Source organism: Hetaerina americana, unplaced genomic scaffold, assembly GCF_022747635.1.
Source record: "Hetaerina americana unplaced genomic scaffold, ioHetAmer1.1.p SCAF_7, whole genome shotgun sequence".
NCBI classification, from domain to species: Eukaryota; Metazoa; Arthropoda; class Insecta; order Odonata; family Calopterygidae; genus Hetaerina; species Hetaerina americana.
Window position 1 is genome coordinate 31557217 of NW_027287316.1, and position 25634 is coordinate 31582850.

Consider the following 25634-nt stretch of genomic DNA (forward strand, 5'->3'; position numbering starts at 1 on the left):
GAACAATCACGACCATCCAAGCTCTAGATTTAGACAGACACACTTAGGTGGTAATCGAGTCCGAGACATCTGGATTTCTAAATGAAGATGCTCGCCCACACCGAGATCGGAAATCATATTATAATGAAGACTTACGCCATATGTGCTCTAGGTTGACATTAATATTGGACAGTGATTCTTGTAAATGCACAATGAGGATGTTGGATTCCAATTTCAGAATGATTCATAGAAATAAGGAATTTCTTCCCGAAGTTGTAGTCTTCATGCATCTGGAAAAGGCTTGGAAAGCAGGAAATACGCTAAAATTCACGATGAAACTGTAAATAAAACTATGCATCCGACATAACTTCGGGGAAAAAATGGGAAGTTTTCACTGTGGAGAATTCGTTCGCCTTGACCGAGAGTAGAACTTGATTCATCGATGCCTGGCCGATTGTTTTATCCAGCGTCCGTATCGATAGTGTGTCCAGGAATTGTTTTGTTTGGGAGAAATTAAATGTTCGCTGTTTGCAGCAACGAGAATCCAGCCATCCGTTAATGAATGGCATATGTAATTACGTACATAATGAGCATTGAAAATTGAAAATGATTGAATCGTCGTAAGCGACTTGAAAACGGTGAGTATGATCTAGCGTAAGCATGAACGCTTTGGTAAAGCGAGGCTAGGATTCCGTCACTACTTGCTTCCATCATGGATAGTCACTCTCTCTCTCTCCCTCTCCTGCGTGTTTCCTTTCGCCCACGCCGAAGACACCGATCGAGAAGATTTCCGATGATGTAATATTCATCCCCGAGTAGGCGGTAAGCTTACGCTATTTTCTTTTATTTTTTGAATCTCCAGATGTAAGAGACATGTTCGAAAAGTAAGGGCCATTTGGTCATAAAAATATATTCTTTAGAAAAAGTTTTATTGACGGTTTTAGTTTCCTACAAGCCCACTTCATTTTTCTACGTAACCGCCGTTCACTTCTAAGCTCTTTTCGTAACGATGAACCAGTTTCTTTAATCCCTCTGCATAGAAGTGCGCCGCCTGGGAATAGGACCAGTTGACTACGGCGGTCTAGAGTTCCTCGTCGTCTTCAAACCGTCGTCCCCCAAACCACTGTTTCAAGTGCAAAGAGAGTGAATAGTCGCTAGCTGTAAGGTCTGTTGGCAAGGTGGTCAAAAAGTTCCTTTCTTGTTGATAGCGGTCCAAAAACGCTCGTCCTCTCGACACTCTTTGCTCTTTGTGTTGGTCGGCAAGCATTTTAGGCTCCCACCTTGCCCACAATTTGTGATATTCGAGCTTTTACGTAGCGATCGTGTAAATAGTGGTGCGTCTAACAAGAGGAAATTTGTCAGTCAAAGCACTAATTGTCAATCATTGATTTAATTGGAGTTCTTGGTCCATTTGTTGATTTCAATTTCATCGGTCTGGATTCTGGGCCTGCCTCACTCCGCTCATGCACATTTTTGCGGCCATTTCTTTAGTCTCGACACCATTGTCTAAACTTCTTCCTTATATCAGTACTGTAGGTCCACAAACTAGGCACAATTCCCAATGGATATGGGTGGCTGATGAACCTTAGAATACAAAAATCGAATCAAAGCACGTACTGCGCAACTGGCGGGAGAAATGGTTTTCGCGGACATTGTTATCTGATTTCCGCGACAGGCTAGCGACTACTGAAACGAAACAATAATTTCAGTTACTTTGGAAAAAAATCAATAGATATCGCCGCATGCGTGGAACTTTGTTCTGACCCGTCAATAATTAAATATAAGAAAACGGCCCTTACTTGTCGATTATTTATATTGCCTCGTATATTGTAGCCCGTCTGCCCCTGGGACCCTATTGAGTCACCCGTTGATTGTCACCAAATGTCCCGAGGGCCAAACTGCTCAAGTTTACAACACGCTCGAAGCCCGAAAAGTTTGTTTTACGGTTGATTGTAAACTAACCAATATATGCAGAAAAATCGTCTTATTTTTCCGTCTTATCGAATCCGTGAAAAATGGATATTTCCTGTCAGCCTGAGCGACCGCATCAAAACGTCGATAACCACTTGCTTCGAGCGATTTCCCGCCTCGGGTCCCCATTTTTATTTCAAACAACATCGCTTCCGTTCGGCGGCATTTTGAACCGGCGACCTTAGGGTTAATCGGCGAGTACTTTCCCCGTCATGCTAAGTGGGCCAGGGAAAGAGCCTTCGGGGAGGATTCAGAGGTGAAGCCAGGCGGTACTAATATTTTTTTCCCCTTCCGAGGAGTCCTTGTTCGGCCTTCATTGCCGCCCCCCCCCCTCAAGGGATGCGTCGGATGCCGAAAGCGATTTCGATCCTATCCGTGAGAAAGACCGATTGTTCACCGCCGTGTGAATTCCACGAGAAACCCTTCCCATCCATTGTCGACCGTCCGGGGAAGAGATGATCCTCGGCTTGTGCCTCTCTTCGAGGAGGGTAAATAAACGCTATCCTACAGGTCGCCGGTCGGTCTCCATTCACAAGGCAGAACCAAGAAACGCCGGCAGAAAACTTTGTAAGATGCCGGAGTTTCGCCGAAGACAAGAGTGACGTCAAGGATTTTTCAACGACGTCATGGTTTCCTTCCAGTGAGAGAGTGCTGGAGAAGTTCGGCGAGGAACTTCGCTGGGAGTGACTCATTTTCGATGTTTCACCGTGTTGTCAAATTTCCTGGGCTCTTGTCTTTCATTCATTAAACATCTGATGCTTTGCCAAACTATATCCTGAATAAATTCCTATCGGGTCTTCCACAGGGTTCTACCCTCCCATCTCCGCCGACGTTTCTTTGACTAACTCGCTCATCATCTTCAGGGCTTCTGAAGTCGTTCTTCGGAAGCCCTGAAAACGATGGAGGGCCTAATTCGGTATAAGACACGAGATGAGTGTATTATCCATCTCATCGTTTGTCACGCTTATCACGAATGTACGAAGTCTTAAAAAGGTTTGGATTCGAGACTCTTATCAAGATCTGTCAACAGTGGAAAACCATGTGGTCATCGTAAAATTTATACGCCACTCGCAACTTGAGTGCGAATGGAATGTACCACCACAATAAGAAGGCTCGTGAGAGCAATTAACATTTAATCAGGGAATTCCACAGGATGGAGCTAATCACTTTTGAACGAAAATTAAAACCCTAGCAAAGAATATTATACCGTGCCATAAACCAAGAAGATTCTTTATCCATGCGAAAAATTCCATAACCTAACGCTTGCAGACATATTGTGGCCAACTGATACGTAGGAGTTACGTGCTGAATTGGATAGGGTGGAAAGGTGGAAGAGACGATTTTATGGGACGTACCTCTCTGCAACATACCACTATCCCGAATACTATCAGGGGAGGAAGATTATTTCGGAAGAGCAAAATAACAGCAGAGGAAGACCGAGAATGGAACAAGAGATGAGACAATGAGAGATGCAAGAGGTTTTGAGTGTATGAAAAGGCTGCCTTGGGAGGAGGAGGATGTGTGGAGGGACCAATCTTCCGATTAATGACTGCTGACGGTGAATGAAGCAGTCCTCCGAATTAGATAAAGAGAGGAGGCCTTTCATGGCCTCTCTTTATCTAATTCGGAGGACCGCTTCCCCTGCAAGAGGAAGGAAGAGAAATTTTTCGCCAGCAAGAGGAAGAGGAAAACTAATTGGGCATATCCTGGGCTACAGTACTTTTAAGCCCGATGACCTTTAATGGAAGCAATCCTTCAGAGACCATGCCCAAGGATGAATTAGGAGAGGCGGGTGATTGAAGACGCCAACCTCTGGGAACCGTGAAGGGATTAAAAAGATTGGCTGCAGCTTTTCGACCAATCCCCGAATCGATAAACCATGGCGATTGTGCAAGGAATGTTATTTTGTGTTTTTCATCGTAAAAACGTTTATAGTCTTGTTCTTGCCGGGATCCCGAAGCAAACGATTTTTTTCCCGTATCCAAGATGGAAATTCGGTATTTTCTCATTATTTCAGTGTCGAAAATATTAATTCCGTTCGTCGTGAGCAAAAGATTTCCAGGTGGTCTGCGATCTGCTGACCGTTGAAATTTAATCATAGTTTACTCCGCTTAAAAGGGGGAAAACTTTTCAACTCGAGACTCACGATAAATCAAAAACTTGGTTGAGATATCAAAACTAATAATTACAAGCAATACGTAGTCCTAATTTGTATTTGCGGAATTTTTGTTTTAAAAATTCTGATTTTCCATTAGACCAATATGCATTGCAAAACATCAAAGTGCCCAGCAGGCGAAAAGCAGATTACTAAGGCAGGCAATCACTCCTCAGATCCCTCACGCATCAAAGTGGTCGTTTGGAAAATTTGCGGAGTACCTCAGAGACATTAAATGAAAATGAAATTATAGTGCTTCGAAATAGAATACAGACCTCGTGAAGTTAAATTACGTGCTGAGAGATGGCTGGAGTTAGTGGGTTGCCATGATTTCCTGGCTGTGAGATATCCTGGCCCCGGCGACAGTAACCACACCTCTCCTGCGCTTGACCCCTCTTCGGATTTCTGAATAGTCTCTCAAGTTTTGGCGATCTCGGGTGAATTGTGAAAGTCTGTGGGAAAACATGAAAATGGTAGGAAACCAAGTACCGATTCTTTTAGCTATCTTTTTACAAGCAGGAAAAAGATTTTAAAGATTAAAAGATCGTATTTCGGCAGTTTATATGTGTGCTTCTTAAAAATACCAAAATGAATGCAAATTTTATTGTTTTATTCTCTTGAAGTGAGCAACGCCTAGTGGCCTCTTTCAGTGGAATTAGCATACATAATTAATAACCTCACGAGAATTTCAGAACCTTGTTAGCATATTTAATTCTGAAAGAACGCAGATAAGTTTTGAACTTTTTCGTAATTACGTCGTTGAAATGGGAGATTGATTAAAAATAGATGGGAGTAATAAATTCCATTCTTCCATGGAACGCCCCATGGAGGAACATTTTGCGGTCTGAATGTGCTTAAATGGATTCATGTATCGGTGACCTTACAGGGAAGTAATGACTGGGTGCTCTTATTCTCGAGCAGTTTATTACAAGATGCCTATAATAGCACCGGGATATAAAACACTCTGAAGCCTCGAAACGCATTGGTATTAATTATTGGTTTACGGCTAACTGGAATTCAGATTTTATTGTGCGTGGACCAACAAAAAGTGATACTTCAATAATAAATTCACCCATCCTGTTCACTAATTAATTGAAATTTCAAAATTAAATTTCGTTATTAATTTTAATTTCATTATCGTACTATAAGTAAAAGTTCGCACGTTCTGTATGTTCTCCAGATGCTGAAATTTTTACAGTCAATCAGTATCAGAGAAAAATTTATTAATATTTTGCATGAACAATTTGGTATACGTTTCAAAAGTATCAGCCTTCTGAAGCTGCAATATGATAAAGCTAATGGTACCCATAAGGTCTCTCTTATATTTAAATTTAGTTGTAAACATTATTTGGTGATGCTATAATTTTTGTGTAAATTAGTCTTTCTTAGCAATGGTATCCATGGTCTTAGAAGTTATAATAGAACTTATTTTCCCGAGTGTCTCTGGTTCATGTTTTCAACATGTCGCACACAACTTCACGGCCGAATGTGACGACTGGCTTGCCGCAGTTGTCTTGAAAATTTTCCAATTTATTCGGATCCATGTGCAGAAATCATATAACCTTCGTGCGAACCATGTTATCATTGTTGACAATGCGAGAACCAATAATTGTTTTTTTCCCAAGGAAGAATGTCGCGACCTTTCTCGTGTGTTTTTCATGATAAAAAGCTTTTTGTGAAATAAACTACATACACACGTATCGTCAGAACTCTTGAGAAATGAGTAGTCTGTCACCTTGGCCCTTTCCTTCACGACCCAGTACCCTCGGCCTTAAAAACGAAAAAAAAGAACCTTTTATATATAATCAATTATACTTCCAATTATCTCATACGTATGGCACCTGTCTGGCCTTACTTACGCTTTGATAAAAAAAGGAAAAAAAATATTTGAAAACAAACTCCTACGGAAAATAATAAGGCCACAAAGGTATCAACGCAACTACGATACACGCGAAGAGTTTTTGAGTTATCACCTCTATCAGGCAACATTTAGTGATTCGTTTGTAACTCCTTCGATACTGTGGAACACAGCTAAAATTCTCGAATAAGTCTTTCGTACTCAATATCCATTTCTTTTACCCTTCCTATCCCCCCCTCCCGCACTCCATGTTTGATTTTGACCCGTGTAAGCCATGACTCAATTGCTGTGGGGACAAAATGGTATGAACTTCGCAGTGGACAGCGTAGTTGCTTTCCGAAACTGAGGACCTTCGCCCTGAAAGGAGGACAATGAAAACCAGCCAACCCTAACTGCGTTTTAACGAGTCTTAATTCATCGCTGTGAAATTGAAAGAAAGGTTGATGCGAGATACCAATTTTTTTGGCCTAAATTCTTCCTTTTCCCCCATGGAATCATTTTTATCGCTTCTCTTCTCGGGATTAATCCATCTTACTAACTTGAGAAATGTACCCCAGTACCACTCTACTATTTTATTCTAGTGGAAAAGAATTACCATTGTCATTGCTAGAGAACTTTCCTTAGAGCTGGCACACTCCACTCGCTTTTCCTAAAAATCCATATATTATTTCAATATCAACGGCTATCTACCGTTAGCTAGGGTTCAGACGACTCTAGTCAGCACGTCATCATAAAAAATTAACCCATATTTTTTAATATGTCGAAAGATTACACTTAAGTTTTACAATTTTAGATATCGTTACCCATTAATAGCATGCTTACCCCTTATTTTAGTTGGCAATCGTTATATCGACTACGAGACGTATTTTTGCGTGTATCAATATGATAGTCATGAGAGTCTGTCGACATTTTTTCTTTCTTCGTAATTTTTAAGGATATTTTGTTTTTTATGAAGTTATTCTTTTATGAAATATTCGTTTTAAATTATGTTGGGAGTTTTTAATGAAATCTAAATCGTGGTATGAATTGGATATTATCATCTTAGCAGCGGGTTAAACTTTGCATAATTGGATGAACGCCATTCTGTGTTAATACGACACTGTTTTCGTAATTACTTGTGTGGTGCGTAGTCTTGGAATTTTATTATTTTTGAACGAGGTGTAAATAATAATCTATTTATTCATGCTAAATTACGGAATAAAATTAAAAGTTTTCGGCGTGATTCTCCTCAGCATGTGCAACGAAACTTTTGAGGACATTTGTTCTTACAGGACAAGGTAATGCAAAATTTACCTTGATGGAGAGACTTATACTATTTCTTCACTAGTAAGCCCTTCATTAATTCTAAGGACACAACGAACTTCAATTCATTAAGTTCGTTAAAACTAAAATGTAATTTTCCTCCTGTCAACGTAGGTAGTCCTCTCGGGTTATTGTTGCATTCTGATTTGAGGCGTGCTCAAGACTTTTTAGCGTACAAGTCGAAAACCATTCTGAAGGAAGAGATTCATCGGTTTAGGGCGAATTCATCGGTTTTTCCGGACCCGATTCGTTTGTTTGCTTTCGTCCCATTCCGTTAGCGTTGGCAGTCTCGGGAGCCTAACGTCCGTTTTCACTCTTTGCCCGTCGTCCACTTTTAATGGGCGGTCGAGCGAGCGAGCGAACGAACTGGGACGCTCCACTTAAAGCAGAACTAATGATTTCCGAGGTACGTTTCCGCGAGCCTTATATGGAAAATTTACCCCAGTTTCATTTGATCTGTCTGTGAACTTGATTTCCTTTGTTGCATGGCGCTTAATTTGCGGCGCCTTTCTCTCTGGCTGTCCATCGTCCAACTTTGTGACTCCCTCCTTTTGAATTGGAAGTACGAGCTGTTTCGTTCTCCGTTTCATAGCTGCGTGAAATTTGTATCGTTTTCACTTGAGAGCCACGCAGTGAGTAGAAGTAAATGACAAATGAACAACCCGACAAGTTCTATACAATGTCGTTCGACTTATTTTATTTAATTATTTGTAGTTATCCATGTTAGGAGGTTACTGCTGCGATCAGAGTCTTCGCGAAACAATAACTGCGGGATTTCCTGCTGCGCATTGATGATTTCATGCATCGCGGTTCTCGTTTCTCTCTGGACTAGTCAAGTCCGCGTCGTCCTGTGGCCAAAATGCTGTTTTATATTCATTTTCATGTTTTTTTTTGCTTTTTTCCCGTTCCATCTTATTTCTAATTAATTTTGGTTGACTTTGGTTCGGCTAATGTTTGATTGTTGCTTATAATCTGTTAGTAATAACCACGCATGACGGATTTTTATCGAAATGTTACCTTGCGGCCCCGAGTAAATGGCTGGAGACAGACCGTTTTGAAAATTTTAATGAAGCGTCTTGTGTATAGGTAACTGCTACGCTCCAAGATAGTTCCGGAGAGATGGATGGAGTTTGTTTATGTAAACTTCCGCGTTTATATTTCATCTCATCCGTGTTTACATAAAACGCTCTGGGGGCGCAGTGTAATTCTTCGAGTAGATTTCTTCCAGTCTTATGCTAGAGTCAGTGGTAGCTGGTTTGGGATGCCGCAGTTGGGAGGTTCTCGTTTCTTTGAACGTTATCTCCGTTTCTTTGAAAATTCCACAGAAGAGCATTGCTCCCATATTTTATTCCTCTAGATTAAACGGAGATCTGAAAAATTGTATGCGGATTCGAATGCAAATTTTACATCCTTCGGGCGAGGGTTTTTAGCGAAAACGTTTACGGATATCCCGTGTGCCCGGGCGTGATAGATAATCTGGACCGCGACGGGTGTCGCGTTGCAAAAGGGCACGTAGCTGACTGCGGTTGAGTCGCAAGGAGTATTTTTCAGCTTGGGATCTCGCCGTATTCCTCTCACCGCAGTCTCTAGTCTTCATTTCTTTCCTCGGGAGTGGGTCGGGTGGCAGGGCGAAGTGCATCGGATTTCTCCGAGGGAAGAATTGAATTGCAGGCTGAGTAAGTGGATCTTCTACGCCAGCGATTGAATTTAGGGCCCCCGCTGATCCTCTGTACGCCCAGGGGATTATTGACCCCTCTCCCTCATCAGATTCGCAAGTTAGAACACCGGGTTCAAGCTATAGAAATGGGACTCCTACGATTGACACTCTGCTTTTCCCCTGACACAATCTTCCATCGCAATAGAATAAAATTGAAAAGCCTCAACTTATTTATGGAAGGTTCATCTTTCTTTATATTCTCAATGACCAGGTTTCCTAAATCGTGACGCACCAGTCTGCAAGTTATAGAGATTTCTTGCCGTACTCTCATAGTTTTCTCACGAAACTTTTTTGATTTGAAAAGCATTTATCTAATTATACGAAAATGTTTTAATTTTCCTTTATATTTTTAACATATTAGTGATACTCATTACATTTTAATATCCTTTATTTTATATCCTTAGTTATTTTTACAGATTTTCAGCATTTATGTTGCAGGAAAAGAAAAGTGTCACAACTTTACACGACAAACTTCTCTTTATTTCCAGGAACATGTTCTAACTGATAATTTTCAGTAAGTTTATCGAGTGACAATGAATATTCTCAATTTCTCCGTATACTGCAAGTAGTCATATCATTTGCAATGTTTCATGATGGATATAACATTTTCTACATCTTAGGAGCCATTTGATAAATAATAAACGAATAAAACTTCAATTGTTATTCAATAAAACACCCAATAATATGGTGAATGATACTTTTAGAAATTATGTAAGGGTAGGTACGCTTGAATGCCCGTTTTAGATTTCTGACAACCAATAGAGACCATATAGAATAAATCCGTGGGAAAACTAACCGATTCTAAAATTAAATGGCAATGATTCGAATTGGGCCTTACCTCCTCCTCTCGTGAACGCAAAGCGTGTTGCAATTGAAACAGCACTGAAGCTATAAATTTATTGTTAACTTATTCCCTTGTGCTGTTTCACTTATTTGACAGTGTTAAAGTGCTACCATAGAAGGATGAAAAAGTACATCAAGTGAAAGACATAGTTTTATTCATTATGATTGGTGTAAATAATGAATATTGTATAACCTCAATTCGTGTAATCATTTTTTATTGCCGCGTGGAGAACAAGTTTTGTACGTTCATTGACTAGTCATTTGGTTCAAAATTTCTTTTACGGTGATGAAACACGCCCAAATTGCGCATAACATGCACATTTGTTTGGTACGCGTTTTAAACGTTTATTTTTTCATAGTTTGATGGAGAACTTGAGGATTATCTAATTTTTTCCCGTCATTGGCTTTCCTATTTACATATTCTTGAAGAATTATACGTTTAAAAATGAAAATTGCAGTGATTTTCGAGTATTTCCGTAATTTATGCGGGTAATTTATGTCAAATGAAAAATGCAATAATTTATTTATCCAGTCCTGGTCCGAGCACTCCCTGACACGCATCCACTAGGTGGGCGTTGGCGGAGAAAGAACATGGGTAATGGACGCCTGTTTGAGGCTCGAGAGAGAGAGAGAGAGAGAGAAGTACGTAATATAAAGAGCGAAATTGAAGGGCAACGTCGAAAATCAAATGCGCGCGCTCGCGCGCATGAAAGAAATGAAAAGGCGAGTTATGGTCGAGGCCCATTACGTGCGGAGAAACGGGTGGAGGAACACTTGACGGAGATTCACGCGGAGATGCTCGTGGGAAATCGTGACCGAGGGAGCATACCAAGTGGAAAAATCACATATTTCTCCCGTCACTTTTCCGCATGTTAGGGGTGAAGGCCAGTCAGGATTACGAAGCGATGACTCCCGATGGTTCGAGGAAAGACCGATTCGGTGGGGAATCGCTGCGGCAAGATATATGTTCACCCTCCTCAATCCGACTCCTGGTCATTCCTTGTCGATGGAGCACTTAATTTTGGTAACTTGGCAGCCTTCCGTCTGGGCCGGCGGCGTGTCCAAAGGGATGGGAGGGTAAGGCACTCTGTCAGCTTCGTTTCCAGATAGAGGCCCCCCTATCTGGCAACTCCGGGTTTACGGCTTTAGCTCCCGCGGGAGGGATTTTTCAGTCACACTAAAATATGGAAGAGACGCTCGAGAACAAGTCCTTCGGGTAGAGTGAAGATGCGCCGAAACTATTTAGAGGTGATGGAGGAATCTATATTTACTCAATACCCGTCATTTCATAGTGAGGGCGTGTGGTGGAAAGCGTTAGGTCACCATTAAGTATTTTTATTTTTTTATATACATAACACCTTGCAAGCCATCGATAGGGTGTGTGCTTGGGGGTTATTACACACCAGGCTACTTGCGACCCAAAATATTTTCCCTCCTAACGCGGTCGGGCGGCTTATTTAAATCCCTTATCGTTTGTGGGAAAAATGACATACTATATTTCTGTCCGAAACTTAATCTCTCTAATTTTATTGACATGATCTCTCTTACTGTAGAAAGATGGGGCTAATAATACATTTTCAGCATCATTGCTAAAGAGAAATTCTACCTATTAATGCAAGAGATTTAATCTTTAATTTAACCTTCGCTCCTTGAGTGATTCCCAACCTACTATATTTCCTTTAATATTTTTGATCCGCTACCAAGTTAGTCATAGCAACGTTTTACAAATCTTGCTCCTCTACTCTGCATGCGATCGGCGATTCGGCAATCTATCCACCTTCATGAGGTTCCCATATAATGCTCGGATGCGCTAGTATGCACTCATACGTATGTAGTATGAATATATGTATTTGCACTCATTCATAAACGCGAACTTACAGTCTACAGATAGATTTTCAATATAATTTTTCCTACGAACAATAAGGGATGAGAATAACCGTTGTCTGACCGCTCAAGGGGGAAATGTATCGTGGGTCAAAAATAGTCTGTTGATTTATCACCCCCTTCCACATTTTGTCGTGATTGTTTACCATGCGTGGGATAAATGAGTGCTTGAATCTGTCAGGGATGAGGTCTCTTTTTATTATTTTATCCTGTTGGTTCTATCTGCTAATTTAAAGTGGAGCCATATTTCTCTCAGTGTCACAAGATAAAACTTGGGTTTTATCTACCTTTCTCTTAGTTATAGTCTTGCCTGGTCTCTTCTTTGCATAAGGGGCCACCATCTTAATTCCTACAGCATACCCGTCATGCTTACTCATCTCCTAGCAATTCTAACGTATTTGCTGTGTACATTTTTCAATTCCTCATGAAACATATTCTCGCTTGCATCCCAAATAATTGCTGTGTATTTCAAATGTAGCATACAGGACTCACAATATAACATTTCCTTTAGTAATTCAGTAAATGTTCCGTCTGTTTTCATTTAGTGAAATAATGTTTAGGAAGTTCTTTAGAAATCCACGGGAATTTATTTTTTTTGGGCCGTCCCAAACCTATCCCTAATCGTGTGTCTATACCAATATGCCCTACTTTTAAAACGAATTATTTTCCGTGAAACTCCACTTTCTTCACTGGGTTGTATCCCTCAAAGACTACGGTGGTGGGGTCATTTCTTTAAATTGTTTTAACGACCGTAGTTATTTCAATTTAAAATGTACGAGTATATTCTTTTTTTCGCCCTCTTCCCTAATATTTTTCCGTTAATATCATCTTCTCCCTTATGTCCATTTAATTTTCCTGTCGACTATGGGGTCCGTGAATCGAACTTCCGGATGCTGCATTCTGAGGGCCCTTAGTTGAACCCCATCTTGGATCCAGATGCACAGACATGATGATGTGAGCGTTCGTGTTATTCGCCGATTTTTAACGAAAACGTGCAGAATATGTATTGGCCCTTACTATATTGATGTATTGGTATATCGCCAGCATGTGTGTGTGAGTGAGTTTGAGCTATTGTTTCACTTAGGTGTACGTATATTGCAAAAAAATTACCTCCTTTTTTCTTGTATTGGAATTGTCCTTAGTTCGGCGGTGCCTAAGTAATCCGGTATTTTAGGGTAGTAGTAGTTTTTATGGGAGGCGACCGACGGCTAAGGTAATTTGCGCCGTTAGGGATGGGTGGGAAAGGAAGGGTAGAGAGAAACCCGGCGTCGGCATTAGCCTACGCTTGTCGAAAGGCGCCAAGAGGTCCGCAGTTTAACGTCCCATCCGACGAACGTCGTTCTCATTCAAAGTGCTCTCCACAAAGCACAAGTAGGGATCGGGATACCCCTGAAAAATCTTTGTGTATTTTTACGGCTATTTAAAGTCATTAATAGATCTGCTATCTACGACCTTGCAAAAGATACCGGTATCGCGGAATTTTTTGCGTTCATATATGATCTGATGTTTATGATAAGTTTGTAAAAATACTGACGTAAACCTGTATAGTTTTGTTACTTCATATAGGTAGTACTTAACATTATTTGTTAGTGATGTGTACCCAAATCTTCATTAGAAAAGTGCGAAAAAATGGCCCCTAAGTTCCTTCAATGTAATGGCCAATGCTTGGCATGAAATGGATTTTTAATTCAAGGTTTCTCTTCGGCCATTTACCGCAATAGGTAATTAATTGATCATGTTAAGGCATGGAATTCTCGTACCTGAATATTAGAAATGGAACATGACTCGTAATATAGCATCGGGGTCCGTTTGTTCGAATAATTTAAGGTTATCACGTAAGTTATCTGTGTTCATGAGACACCGGCAATTTATGACATTTGCTTGGTATATTACCTGTTATATATTCTGGTAAATAATGCCAAAATAAAAGAGATCCTGTCATACCGAATAACGTATAGTTTACCTCATTTGCCTTCGAAGGTCGACCGATTTTTTGAGGTTGTGAAATGGATTGAGAATATTTCGGGTAGTAAAACTAGCATATGGTGCACAATGAAGCACCAAGTCAAATTCATACGGATTTTAGAATGGTGTTCGCATTTTGTAAGTGAAAAGTATCTCGTTGCAATTCTTGAAGGTCAGGCTGAGTCAGGCTCGGTCGCTGCTATTCCGGCCACCTCTTTCCCCTTTCTATGATACCGGAGATGTGTATCGAAATTTGACTTTCGTTATTATTCTGGCTGGGTAGGAAGTACGTGGGTGTATCGCTCGGCCAAGCCCCCATGGTGAAAACGTCCGCCTTGGCGCATTCGATCTGGGGGGAAGCGTGGAGGAGAACCGCCACATCACCGATTGTATCCCTCGGGAGAGACCTTAAGAATACAGCCTTGGCCCTCGGTGCGGTAGGTTTTCGAAAGTATAACGTTAAACCCTTACTTTTGAGAATGTAGAGAACCTCGCTCTGCTTTTAATCGCTCACTCGATCAAGGCGTAGTATTTTTTAAATCACGTTTCCTCCGAAATGTGTCCGTCGTAACTCGAATGTATTTGGCTATATGTATTGGCTAATGGCATTAACCTTAACGTCATGGTTATGGGGAAATTTTGTAAGAAGAATATTTATGGGGTATTTCTGAAGTCGCCCCATGACCACCAACCCGAGGGTTAGTTGATGACCCAAAGGTATGTAGATATTTTCCCTTTGAATAGGACATTGAACTGATAATAAAACCTAGGTGTTGTGAAATTAGGCAATAAAGGTAGGATTGCCTGTTCCTTTCCATTAACAACCGACGGTTTATGAAAAGGTTTAGAAACTCCAAACCAGCTGAGGCCAGCTCAATCCTACTTAGAGTTATTTGTATGAGTATGAATACGAAAGTATCACCCGGGTTAAGACCCAGAAGCTCATGTTTCCCCAATATACTATCCGAAATGTCGCCACGTTGCCATCGGACGTAGTATGAAAATTGCAGAACGGATGTGCTCCGCGCTACTCATGTGTTTTACAAATATTTTTATTGCAAGAAAAAGGACCACTCCAAAGGTAACCAGAAGCACTCGAGTCCAGATTACACTTTGATAATACGTAATTAGCTCACTGAGTGAAATCGCATATTAGTTCGTGAACCTATTTTTATTTCCACTTTCACTTCAAAAATTTTGTGAGGCTTATAAAACTCAAGGGAACGACTCATTTATCGCCTCTCGTTGTTCCTAACCGGCAATAATAAAAAAGAGAGTGTTAAGCATAATTTTATTTATTAAGTAATTTACCAGTTGAGGTAGGTTTTGGATGGACACAACTACCAAATAAATATTTTGTGACTCCTAACAAAACACAATCCAGCAACCTACTCAAGTCCTTCTTCATCTCTGAGTACTTCCTTCCTCCCTTCATCCCGTCCAACATCCCTATCCTGTTCCCGCCCTTTCCTCGTTTGCCTACATTCTCCCCTCTATTACAGTTTTCAGCGTCCCACTGTCGGTCAATACGCCCTTCATCCATTTTTCCTGCCTCCCAACTGGGTTCTCCCTGGATTTCTCCCAACAAACCCCTCTCTTCGCCCACCATACCAAGTACTTCATCATTTGTTTTCTTCTCTATCCATTTCACCTTCTCCATTCTTCTCCAGACCCACATTTCAAAAGCCTCCAGTCTACGTCTATCCTCCTGCTTCAATGACCACGTTTCCGTGCCGTACATAGCTACGCTCCATATCAAAGTTTTTACGAGTCTTTTCTTAATATCCTTACTCGGCGTCCCCGTCATCAACTCCCTCCTCCTTGTGAAAGCCTCTTTGCCTAGCGCAATTCTTCTCCTTACGTCCCCACTACTTTGACCGTGTTGGTCTAAAACACTTCCAAGATACGTAAACTGTTCTACCTGCTCTAGTTTTTGCCCTCCTATTTTAATGTTTAGCTTAGCCCTTTTCTTCCTAGAAAATCGCATAACCTTTGTTTTATTAATATTGATTCTCATCCCATCTCTGTCGAACTGAATTTCCAATTCACTCAGCAATGCTTGCAACCCCTTGAATGACTGATAAACTAGAGCTTATTTATCAGCAAACTAACTGATTTTACAAATTCCCCTCCTACTTTCATTCCTACTTCCAGTTCTTTCAACGTTGAAAAGCACCGGTGATAATGGGCAACCCTGCCTAACACCTCTTCCTAACACTGCTCATCCGGACTCTCCGATCCCCACTCGCACCTGAGCAGTCTGAGACATGTGCAAGTTACGGATTGCTGATTTTTTAGCATATTGACTTGGAAATTATTTGTTGACCGTAAAACCAAAAACTGTCAATAGCGGATGAACCGTGCAGTTATCCCTTGCTGTGATGCTTAAAGCGTGGAATAATTGGTTCAGGGTAATTTAACATTAGGCACCTGATACTTGGGCAGCCAGAGAAAAATCCATTGATTAACTTTCATTTTTCCAGAGTAAAAATCGCGAATGAAGTATTGAATCGAAATTTTCTTTCCAAATATCAAATTCTCAATTAGAAACTGCAAAGCCAAAGTGGCGTTCATTTAGTGTTCCAAATTTCAATTGTGGAAAGTTATCCATTGAAATTTAAGTTTGGAACATATCGAGTTATATGTCAAGGAAAGTGAGAGGAACATGTAAATGCTCGAATTGCTGTTACCCTCCCATGTGTGATTCATTACGTTTGGCGATTTTTTGGTTTTATTTTGCGGCGCAGCTAATGTGTTCTTTGTCCATGCCAGGAAGCGAAATGTGTGCACCTTCTTTTCAGGAATTCCTCACGGATATTACTCTCTGTGCAACGAAAAATTTACCCCTCGATAAATTTCAAATGCCGTTAGTATATCAGCTGAATAGAAGATAAAAGTTGTAGTTTTAACTAGTGGATTAAATTGATTTGTTATCCATTTCATACCATATATTTTGCATTCTGACATTTTTCTCAGAGTGAAGCTTACAATCTGCAATTTCATGTATAACATACTATATTGATCATTATAAATTCCCAACCACCGACCAATAAATGTATGCCACCGTTTCACCGAAGAAAATTCTTGGCGGCGTATGAGGTCAACCATTGCGGAGGGGGCAGCATGTTCCAGTGAGACGGCATTGGCGCCAATGATATGACACTGCTCCAGTTTCCACCCTCAATGCACCTCGGGTTGGCCGATGTTTTTTTTCTTCCCTACTTCCTTTTTGGGACCGTCGCCTCTGGAAACGCAGCGTTTTGAAATGGCCGTGCGTGTTTCCCTGTAACAGTTACGTCGCCGTGGATCGATTTCCGCGAAACTTGGCACGGTCGTAAAATCAGGGGTGGGCTTGTAGCCAGGGTTTTCGTGTCGGGTAATCTACGTCCACACAATATCCCGCAAGCCTCCGCAATGGCTTGTGGCAGGCGGTGTTACGGCACCAGACGTGAAAAGGAAGGAGTGGGGATAGACGCGAAGAGGAAGGAGTGGGGATATTTTCCTCTGTGTTTGTGTGCCTCTGAATTTGTGTCGTGATCGTGAATTGTGCGAGGTAAAAACGAATCTTTGAATTCATCTGTTCTAAGGGTCATCTTCAATCCTTAATCATCATCTAATCTGCTGATGTGGCTTATTCTGTAAGATGTAGGGCTTGGATTATTTTCTAAATATCGTAAGTAAAATCACTTGATTAATGCATTTGTAGTAAGTAAAATACCAGAGTATTGATTCATGTATTTAGGGCTGCTACTGCTAGGTTATAGTTGTCAAGGCTAACTACTAACATTCGAAGAGACAGGGTTGTATTATATAATAACGACGTGTGACGCTAATGAAAAAACTTTTTGCTGGATGAATCTTAAGGGAATTTTGATATATTTCCCTGAGTTACGTATACCTCTCTCCAAATGAGCTCCTTGGGTTAACTGAAATAAACCATGAGTTAGTTAAACGTCACCAGATGATATTGTATGATAATTCTATTAAGTGTGACATATTAACTGATTCTCCGTTACCCTTAAAGTTGTACACGATCAGAACTCTCTACATAGTCCAACATGTTAAGAATTGCTTCGAAAAGTGTTATTCTTCGTCGGTCATGTTGTTATTTCGACAAATTGTCAGTGAAATATAATCAGCCTCGCACATACATACTTTTGTAAGACTTAATTGTAAATAAACGAGCGTGACAATTCGTCTTTCGGGCTTATATGCTCTTATATTGTCCATGATAAGTTGTAAGCGTTTCTGTAATGTTGGAGCATTCCACTGTTAGCTAGTATTAGGAGTACCGCGATTCACTTAACAGTATTCAATCGTCAGGATAATTGTATTTTTAAGTGACAAATAGTGAAATCGTAAATAATGAAGTCTGGTACCTTTATATGGAGAAAAGGGTGTGCAGGGAAAATACTAGAGTAAACCCTGAGCGTAATTTTAACGATTATAGAAAGAATTTCAATAATTATTAACTAATAGAGAAGGTTTTATGGCAAGTTTTGGGTGATATTGTCTTCCTCCGGCTTTTAGTTTTAGGTGGATTGGTTCATATTTCCGAGCCACGCACGTCACAAACCACAAACGAGGAATCCGTAAATGGTGAAGTTTTCTGCATCGGCGGTTTAATGAATGAGATAAAAAGTCGCGACGTGGCGTGGAATCCGCCCGCGACGACTTTCCCAGTGGCTGTCAGTCCGGCGCCCGCGTTCAAACGCCGGCCGAATAAAGAACTGGTAGTCGCTCGGGTCGGCGCGAAACGTCTTTCAGTTCTTGTTTTTCGTTTTTGCTGAAATCCGCACTGCGCGCGATTCCCGTCATCCTCGCATGAATCACAGACTCTTTCAGTCTCAACGGTTTTTGCGCTCGTTGAAGTCACCGCGAAGGTCAGATCTGTTATTATCGAAGACGCCAACCTTTATTAAAGGCAGTCGAAGTTTCAAAAGCGGGCGTTTTAGCAGAGGCTAGGCCGAAGCCCCATAGGATGCTGGGTGAATGATTGACAAGGGGAGTAAACGTGCTCTTCGCTTACTTAGAGCAGACGGAAGCGTGATTCGCGAGGAATAATGTGAAGCATTGTATCATTTTAAAAGAGTCCCGTCTCCGACTGAGGTCATTAGCGCCTCCGAGAGTGAGCAGTAAAGGGAAAGAATGTGGGTTGGACTGTGGGGAGGGGTAATGGATGGAGAGAAACCTGGCGCCAATTCTGACTCCCACTTGACAGAGAATGGCATAAGGTTCTCACCCAGAAGTCTGCCTCTTCCTCTTTTATACGTATGTAGTTGCTGTAATTTCACTTTCGTTTTGTGCTCGCTGTGGTTCATGAAGTTTTTACGAAGAGCTATAACTACCGTTGTAATGTCTTCAGATTTTGCAAACGTACTTTTGAATTCGCCAAACTGTAATTGACTTGGTTCGAAAAAATTTGAGTTTTAAGCTTTTTTCTTGATCCCTCATCTTCTATGGGGTCTGCTTTCTCATCTTTGATCCGGCTCCGTTTCTCCTTGCCTTTGGTTTCCTCCCGTCTTCATGCTCTCTCATTCTGGTCCTCCTCCGCCATGTCCTTCCATCTTAACCTGGGCCTTCCTCTTTCCTGCAGCATACAACTTCTCCACCCTTAAACCAAAATTTCTTCGCTCTTCCGTGCCACGTATTCAAGTCATATTTGTCTTTTTTTCCTTAACGTTTTTACGAGTAAGTACCACTATCACTTCCTCAGACGCGGTCTTTCCTATTTCATCTCTTCGCTCGACATCCTCATCTCTGCGACTTTCATCTTTCTCTCGTGGACTTTTAAAACTGGCCGGGTCTCTGCGCTGTTTATCGTCGCATTTCACACTCAAAACTAATTCAACTTTCCTTTCATTTCACAATTCACCATTCTGCCGCACATTACCCCACTTATTTTTATCCAGCTATCCCATCAGCTTTTTATCTCCAATTTTTTGCGCATCCAGTCCATCGCTCTCCACTCTTGATACGAGGTGTTAAAACTGTTTGACAGATGGTAGCTTTCTTCCTCGAGTTCGACAAACATATCCTTAACTTTTTTCTTGATTCGAATAAATGAATTTCAGTCTGAAATAACTAAAATACAATTATGTTAATTCAGAAGACGATGTATTTCGGTTATGTTCATAAAAATAATTTTGGATGCATTTTTTATGAAAAATTATGATGAAAATCAACGGCTAGAGATTGGAAATGTAAAGAAGGGAGTGAATAAAATTTTTCATTGAATTTTGATTATCTAAACTTTGATAAAAAATGCCATCAAAGCGGACCCTTAAGCTGCAAATGGCGATTGTGATTTCGCCATAACGGTCGAGTGTGACTGTCGACCCCGTACGGCAATCGGCTTGCCCCTGGACTTCCTACTTCCAAGTGGACGTTTTCCTAAATCTGCAATTTCAATATTTTCATTTGGCTTGATATTTATTCTATCTAATAATTTTCTGCAGATTATTTATCATCTGAAGCTCCTTACGATGTGAACATAACAAAAGGAACAAGGATTGCACTTTGAAGGCGTAAATTTGAATAATATTCAATATCTATTGACTTTTTGGGCATATATCGGCGCTCTATTCTTTGTTATGATAGTTTTGATTTTCATAATGTCTTCTTGAGCTGTTCATTAAAGACGTTTTTGTTTGCTTAACTAAATGAAAATCTCGTCAATAACGATCCGATTACGGGCTGAGTAAGTACGACAGTTCACCTCCTGAAACCGAACTGGGGTTTGAGGAAGAGCCAAAACCGCTGCAAGTACCTGATCCTTGCGACGATAAGGTCCATGATAGAGCAAGTGGAATTTATTGCCGGAAGCACGCGACTGCTTATTTGCCTTACGAAAGTGAGCGACAATCTGCTCGAAAAGATTTGCCCATACCCCCCGGCCACGTCATTTCCATCTCCACCCAAGGGAATCTCCGCAAACTGTGCATTTTAGGTGCACCATTTCCGTCGCACACGCGATGCGTTTCTGCAGTAGCCGAACATTCGTGGTAAGAAATCTGTGAGGTCTCTCACATGTTTTGGTGCTACGACCTATAATATATCACAATCTATGTACGACGCGGTTAGACCAAATGTTAATTTTTCATGTTGTTACAAAATCAAGGTATGCAAAATCGAATGCGATAGTTTTCTTAAAAAATTAATTTATGTTTAGAAGGGTATAGTATCTGCAGTAGCGTTTGATTATGGAAAAGTTGTATGCGGATAAAAAATTATTATAACCCCGAATATTTTTAGTGTGCCTTTCCCATTTTGAAAATTCGAGAAAGATTGATAAAAATATACATTTAAAAATGAGAGGATGGGAGCTGTTGTGTGACTTTTTTTGCTTTGTGACTTGTCCATGAATTGGCCGTTGAAATGATTCGGCCAACGAAGGTTAAGTAGGGATATAAGTGATTTTAAGGATTTAAAAATCATATTTTCTGTATAGATTAGTGTAGTTTTAAATGTGTTTTCGATGTTCCCTCTATGTTGCTTTTGGTAGATCCTTCCTTTAGCATAAAATCAAAATAAATACTTTATGCTATCAAGTGCAGGTTCCCAATTTACAACCATCTCCTAAGATTCTCATATCCATGGGAAATTTTCAGGAATATCCCTAGGAAAAAATCGCTTGTGAAATTTTGACTCTCTGAGTTGAGGCCGATATTTATTGCATATGGTTTATGCATACGAGACGTACAGGGGACTGGGCAACGGAACGGAATCAAATGTCGTACTCTCAAGTGTCGATGAAGGGTCGCATCGTAAGAGGGGGATAGTGAAAAAATGGAGGATAGTGCAATACTTGTTATTTAAGTTGTCCAGATAAAACCCGTGGATGGTTGAGTTAACACTAAGGTTTACGCCATTAAATTTGTTAAGCATCGATGGGTACTGCTTTAGTTTGAAAATTACGTTTTTAAAATCAACATTATGTTGAATTCCAAAGAAACTGCGGGAGATGCCGCAACAGTAACTTATATCGGAGTCATCCGCTAATATGCATTTCAATGCAACAATTTCAGAGTGTAAAAATCATTCGCCTTGACCGGGATTCGAACCCGGATCTCGCAATGTCCGATCGAGTGCTTTAGCCCCCAAAATTTCAGAGTTAAAGAGGACGCCTCGATAGCTGGCTAAAGCACTCGACCGGACATTGAGGGATCCGGGTTCGAATCCCGGTCAAGGGGAATGATTTTTACACTCTGAAATTATTGCATTTAAACATTTTGTTGGATTGAATCATGCGAATATTTCATGAAATATATTCCGTAATTTATTTAATGGCCAGTTTTGGGAGTAAGAGCTTTAAAATCAGTTAAGCAACTTCTTTTCAACATTGGTTAGGCGTTCATTATTGTTTATCGATAACTTACTGTATTATAATTTTTGGCAAATGGTGTAATTTTTATGAGAAACTGGATGTAAAAAATGAGGAAATCCAATATTCTTATGAACATACTAGGAACTAATTTCAAATGCCGGTGTGTTTGAACAAATTGAGACTACCAATTTTCTTAGCTCTATTTTATCAATCTGTTTTTCAGTATTGGACACATGGGGTATGTACATAAATGAGGGTTTTCGGGAAAATAACTCGTCTGGACCGCTTTTTCAGATAATATCGGTTACGCCATCCCCGATAGACGAGATATTCAAGGCGAAATGACATCCGCTGACAATGTGATTTCTTCATCTGACTGTGGTTCCTCAATTAATTTTATTATTTGTGTTTGGATTTGTTGTTGCGGGATGGGCGCCTTCGACTTACCAGAGTCCCTCTTTTGCTCTTCTCTCCGCCAGGGAGCGCCGAAGGCCTCTCCGCATGGCTTCCGGCGCCACGCTCGGCGGCTGCAGCAGCGTCGCTAGTAGCTCCGCGCCTTCCTCGCCGTCCATCGGGGGCTCTTTCAGCATGGGTCCCTCCGACGGGGCAGCGGCCCGCGTCGGCTCTGGCACTCCCGCTAAAATTGGCGTCAGCAGTAGCAGCGTGGTTGGAGGCCCGGGGCTCTACGAGTTCTTGATTGAGGCAGAATTGCAGCAATACTATGCAGGAATCAGGAATGATCTGAAGGTACTTGAATGAACTTTAAGAGGGTTTATATTGCTACTAACTTTATGATGGAGATGAGATAGATTCAGGAAATTGTGTTGCATCAATGCTACTAAGCCCATGTGTGAATATTATATTAAAAGAAAAGAAAACCATAGATGCTGTAGTCAACCCGAATGTCAGTTTGGTAGGTGATGGTAGAGTTCACCCAGTACTAAGCCAGATATGATTTTTTTGGATACCAATGTTTCCTCTGTAATTAACTATCACAAAGTTTGATCTGCTTAAAATCAGCTAGCTTCAAAACCATTCAAAATAATCATTTTACAGAATAAAAACCCTGGTCATTTGTTGGGCAAAGGCCATGCTTTAAAATTTTGCAGTTTTGTACTTCTTTTTGAAAGTAATCTTAAATTATGACGTATAATTGACTTAACATGATGACATGTCAAATTTGCACATCTCATTTCCATAACATTGAATAAAGGTGTTCCTCTCCAATGACTTCTTTTGCTTAATAAATTTGGTGTTTTTTCAGGTACAAAATGTGTCTCAGTTGAAGTACGTGACTGAGGAAGATTTACAAAATATTGGAATGTCCAAACCAGAAATGAGGAGATTAAAAAAGTTCTTTCAAAAACATTTCCCTCAGAATTACCTCTCCAAGTTCAAGAAGGTAAGGATCATGTCATGCTGTTCCAGTGAAAAGTGTTGTACATGTAGATAAAATAAGTTAAAAACTTAATGCATTTTAAACAAGCATTAAAATAATTTGTAAGAAAGACAGTCATAGTGATGGATGGTGAGGTCTATATCTCTGGAGGAAATGATTTGCAATTAATTACTTGTGGAGTGGTGACTTAATACTCTACCTGTCCTTGTCCTCAGATGATCCTGCCAAAGAAGGAGGAGCAGTGGAGGATATTGTTGCCACCACCAGAGGAAGCCGCAGGCCGTGCCGGAGGGCGCCCACCAGTCCGAGTCCCTAACAAGCACATCATTCCATCGGAAGCAATAATGGTGAACAAGGAACTTGGGACAGGAGAGTTTGGTGTGGTGCAGCAGGGTGTTTGGACAAATGAGGGTGAAAGGGTGAGTCTTCTTTGGGCTTGCATATAAAGGGAAAAGGGATCAACATCCAAAAGTGTGTAGGTTATATCATGTCATATATGAATGTCAGGTAGAAAATGAATAGGAAGTAAATTTAGGATCATATGTGACTCCATGAAATGTGCATTCCCTTAGCAAATTGTTGACAAATATTTATACCATGCATTCATAACCCTTCTTGTCATACCATTTTCGGCTAGGTTTAAATAATATTAATAATTATTGCAATAAGACAATTTAATGCTTAATCACCTCTTTCTTTTTCATAATGGTCAATTATATTAAACGGTCATATTTTTCCACCAAATAATTTGTAATATTGTACTGGAGGGCTATCATCATATCTCTGATATTGTTCACATTGAAGGGAAAGCCAGCTGCGCAGGTGTTGAATAAAATGTTGTGCTCTAATTTTGGAAAATTTAGATCTGCTATAATCATCAATCTTGGTGAAGATGCTTCCTAATTAGTCCCCCTTTTTTAAGTCTGGTGGAAGTCCCTCAAATTGACCCCTGCAGTAAGTGGCAGCCCTAATGTTGACAGAGGTCCTCTGGAAGCCATGAGGCTGATGAATGAGTTTGAATTCATAGTGTCAACATCGAAAATGCTGCCCAGATAGGGATCATGAGAATTGCCATGCTGGGCAAAGCACCTGTTCATCTTCAATTTGGAGATAATAAAGTCAAATACTACATTCCTCATTCATTGGGAAAATAATCCTTGATGTCCCTGTAGAGAAGTTTTATTTATTATCTCACTTAATCCAACCAAACAAACTTCTCTAAGTTAATAATTTCAGTGCAATAGGCATCCATTTGATGAATATTATCTTTACTCACTGAGCGCTGTCATATCGTTATGAATCCCCCCTTTCTATAGTCCAGAACGTGCCCTGACCTTTGGAATTGTCATATTTTTTACACCCTTAAAGGTCCTGGATTGCATAAGTTTATTTGCAACATTTTAGCAATATTTTCATTCAAATTTTGCATAATTATCACCAATTTTTAGGCTACTCCTTACTGTGTGTCATTTTTAACAAATCTTGCTCCAAAGCATACCTTTAATTCAAATCAAACCAGTAACTATAATTTATAATAAAAATAAGAATTTAATGGAGCATTATGTAATTAACACAGATCATTTGAAGCTTTTCATAATGAATGAATGGAAGGTTTCTGCCTTATTTTGAGTTTCATAGTTTTTTTATACTAGACTTATGTGAATATAGCTTCCAGACAACTTTAGGTCTTACATTTGTAGTTCAATTTGGAGAATGAATCAATAGAAATTATGTAATCATTCCAATGTTGTATGACCATGCATGATCTTTTGAATTGTTTTCTGCAACCTAGAGCACTTTTTGGGCCCACTTAATCCCCACAGTCCCACTGCCATAAGAATAGTCATTGTTCGGACGAATTCCATTTGAATGGTTTTGGCTTTACTTTTCACTTTCAATGGAACTATCATCAGAATCTGATATCATTAATGAATTGGGAAGTAAAAATGAAAGTAAAGTTTTAATCCCTGATAATTGTTTTACTAATAAATAGTTTACACAAGGATGTTTTCATTTCAATTATAGTCCGTTATTTCACTCATTCATCCATTTGATTTACAGATTCAAGTTGCCATAAAGTGCCTGAGCAGAGAGCGTATGCAGAGCAACCCTATTGAGTTCCTTAAAGAAGCAGCCATCATGCATGCCATTGATCATGAGCATATTGTTCGTTTATATGGAGTTGTGCTGGACACAAATGCACTCATGCTGGTGAGCATTTTTCACTTTGTTTAG

At 40.3% G+C, this 25634-nt stretch overlaps 1 protein-coding gene across 1 annotated transcript in view; it reads left to right on the forward strand.

Annotated features, from left to right (window-relative positions):
* Ack-like (activated Cdc42 kinase-like) overlaps window positions 1-25634 on the forward strand; it is a 216375-nt gene that overhangs the window by 158516 nt on the left and 32225 nt on the right. The window contains exons 4-7 of the mRNA XM_071594800.1: window positions 22480-22747; window positions 23265-23402; window positions 23615-23818; window positions 25461-25610. Of these exons, the coding sequence (XP_071450901.1) occupies window positions 22502-22747; window positions 23265-23402; window positions 23615-23818; window positions 25461-25610 (738 nt within the window). The 5' untranslated portion in view covers window positions 22480-22501. The remainder of the gene's footprint in view (window positions 1-22479; window positions 22748-23264; window positions 23403-23614; window positions 23819-25460; window positions 25611-25634) is intronic.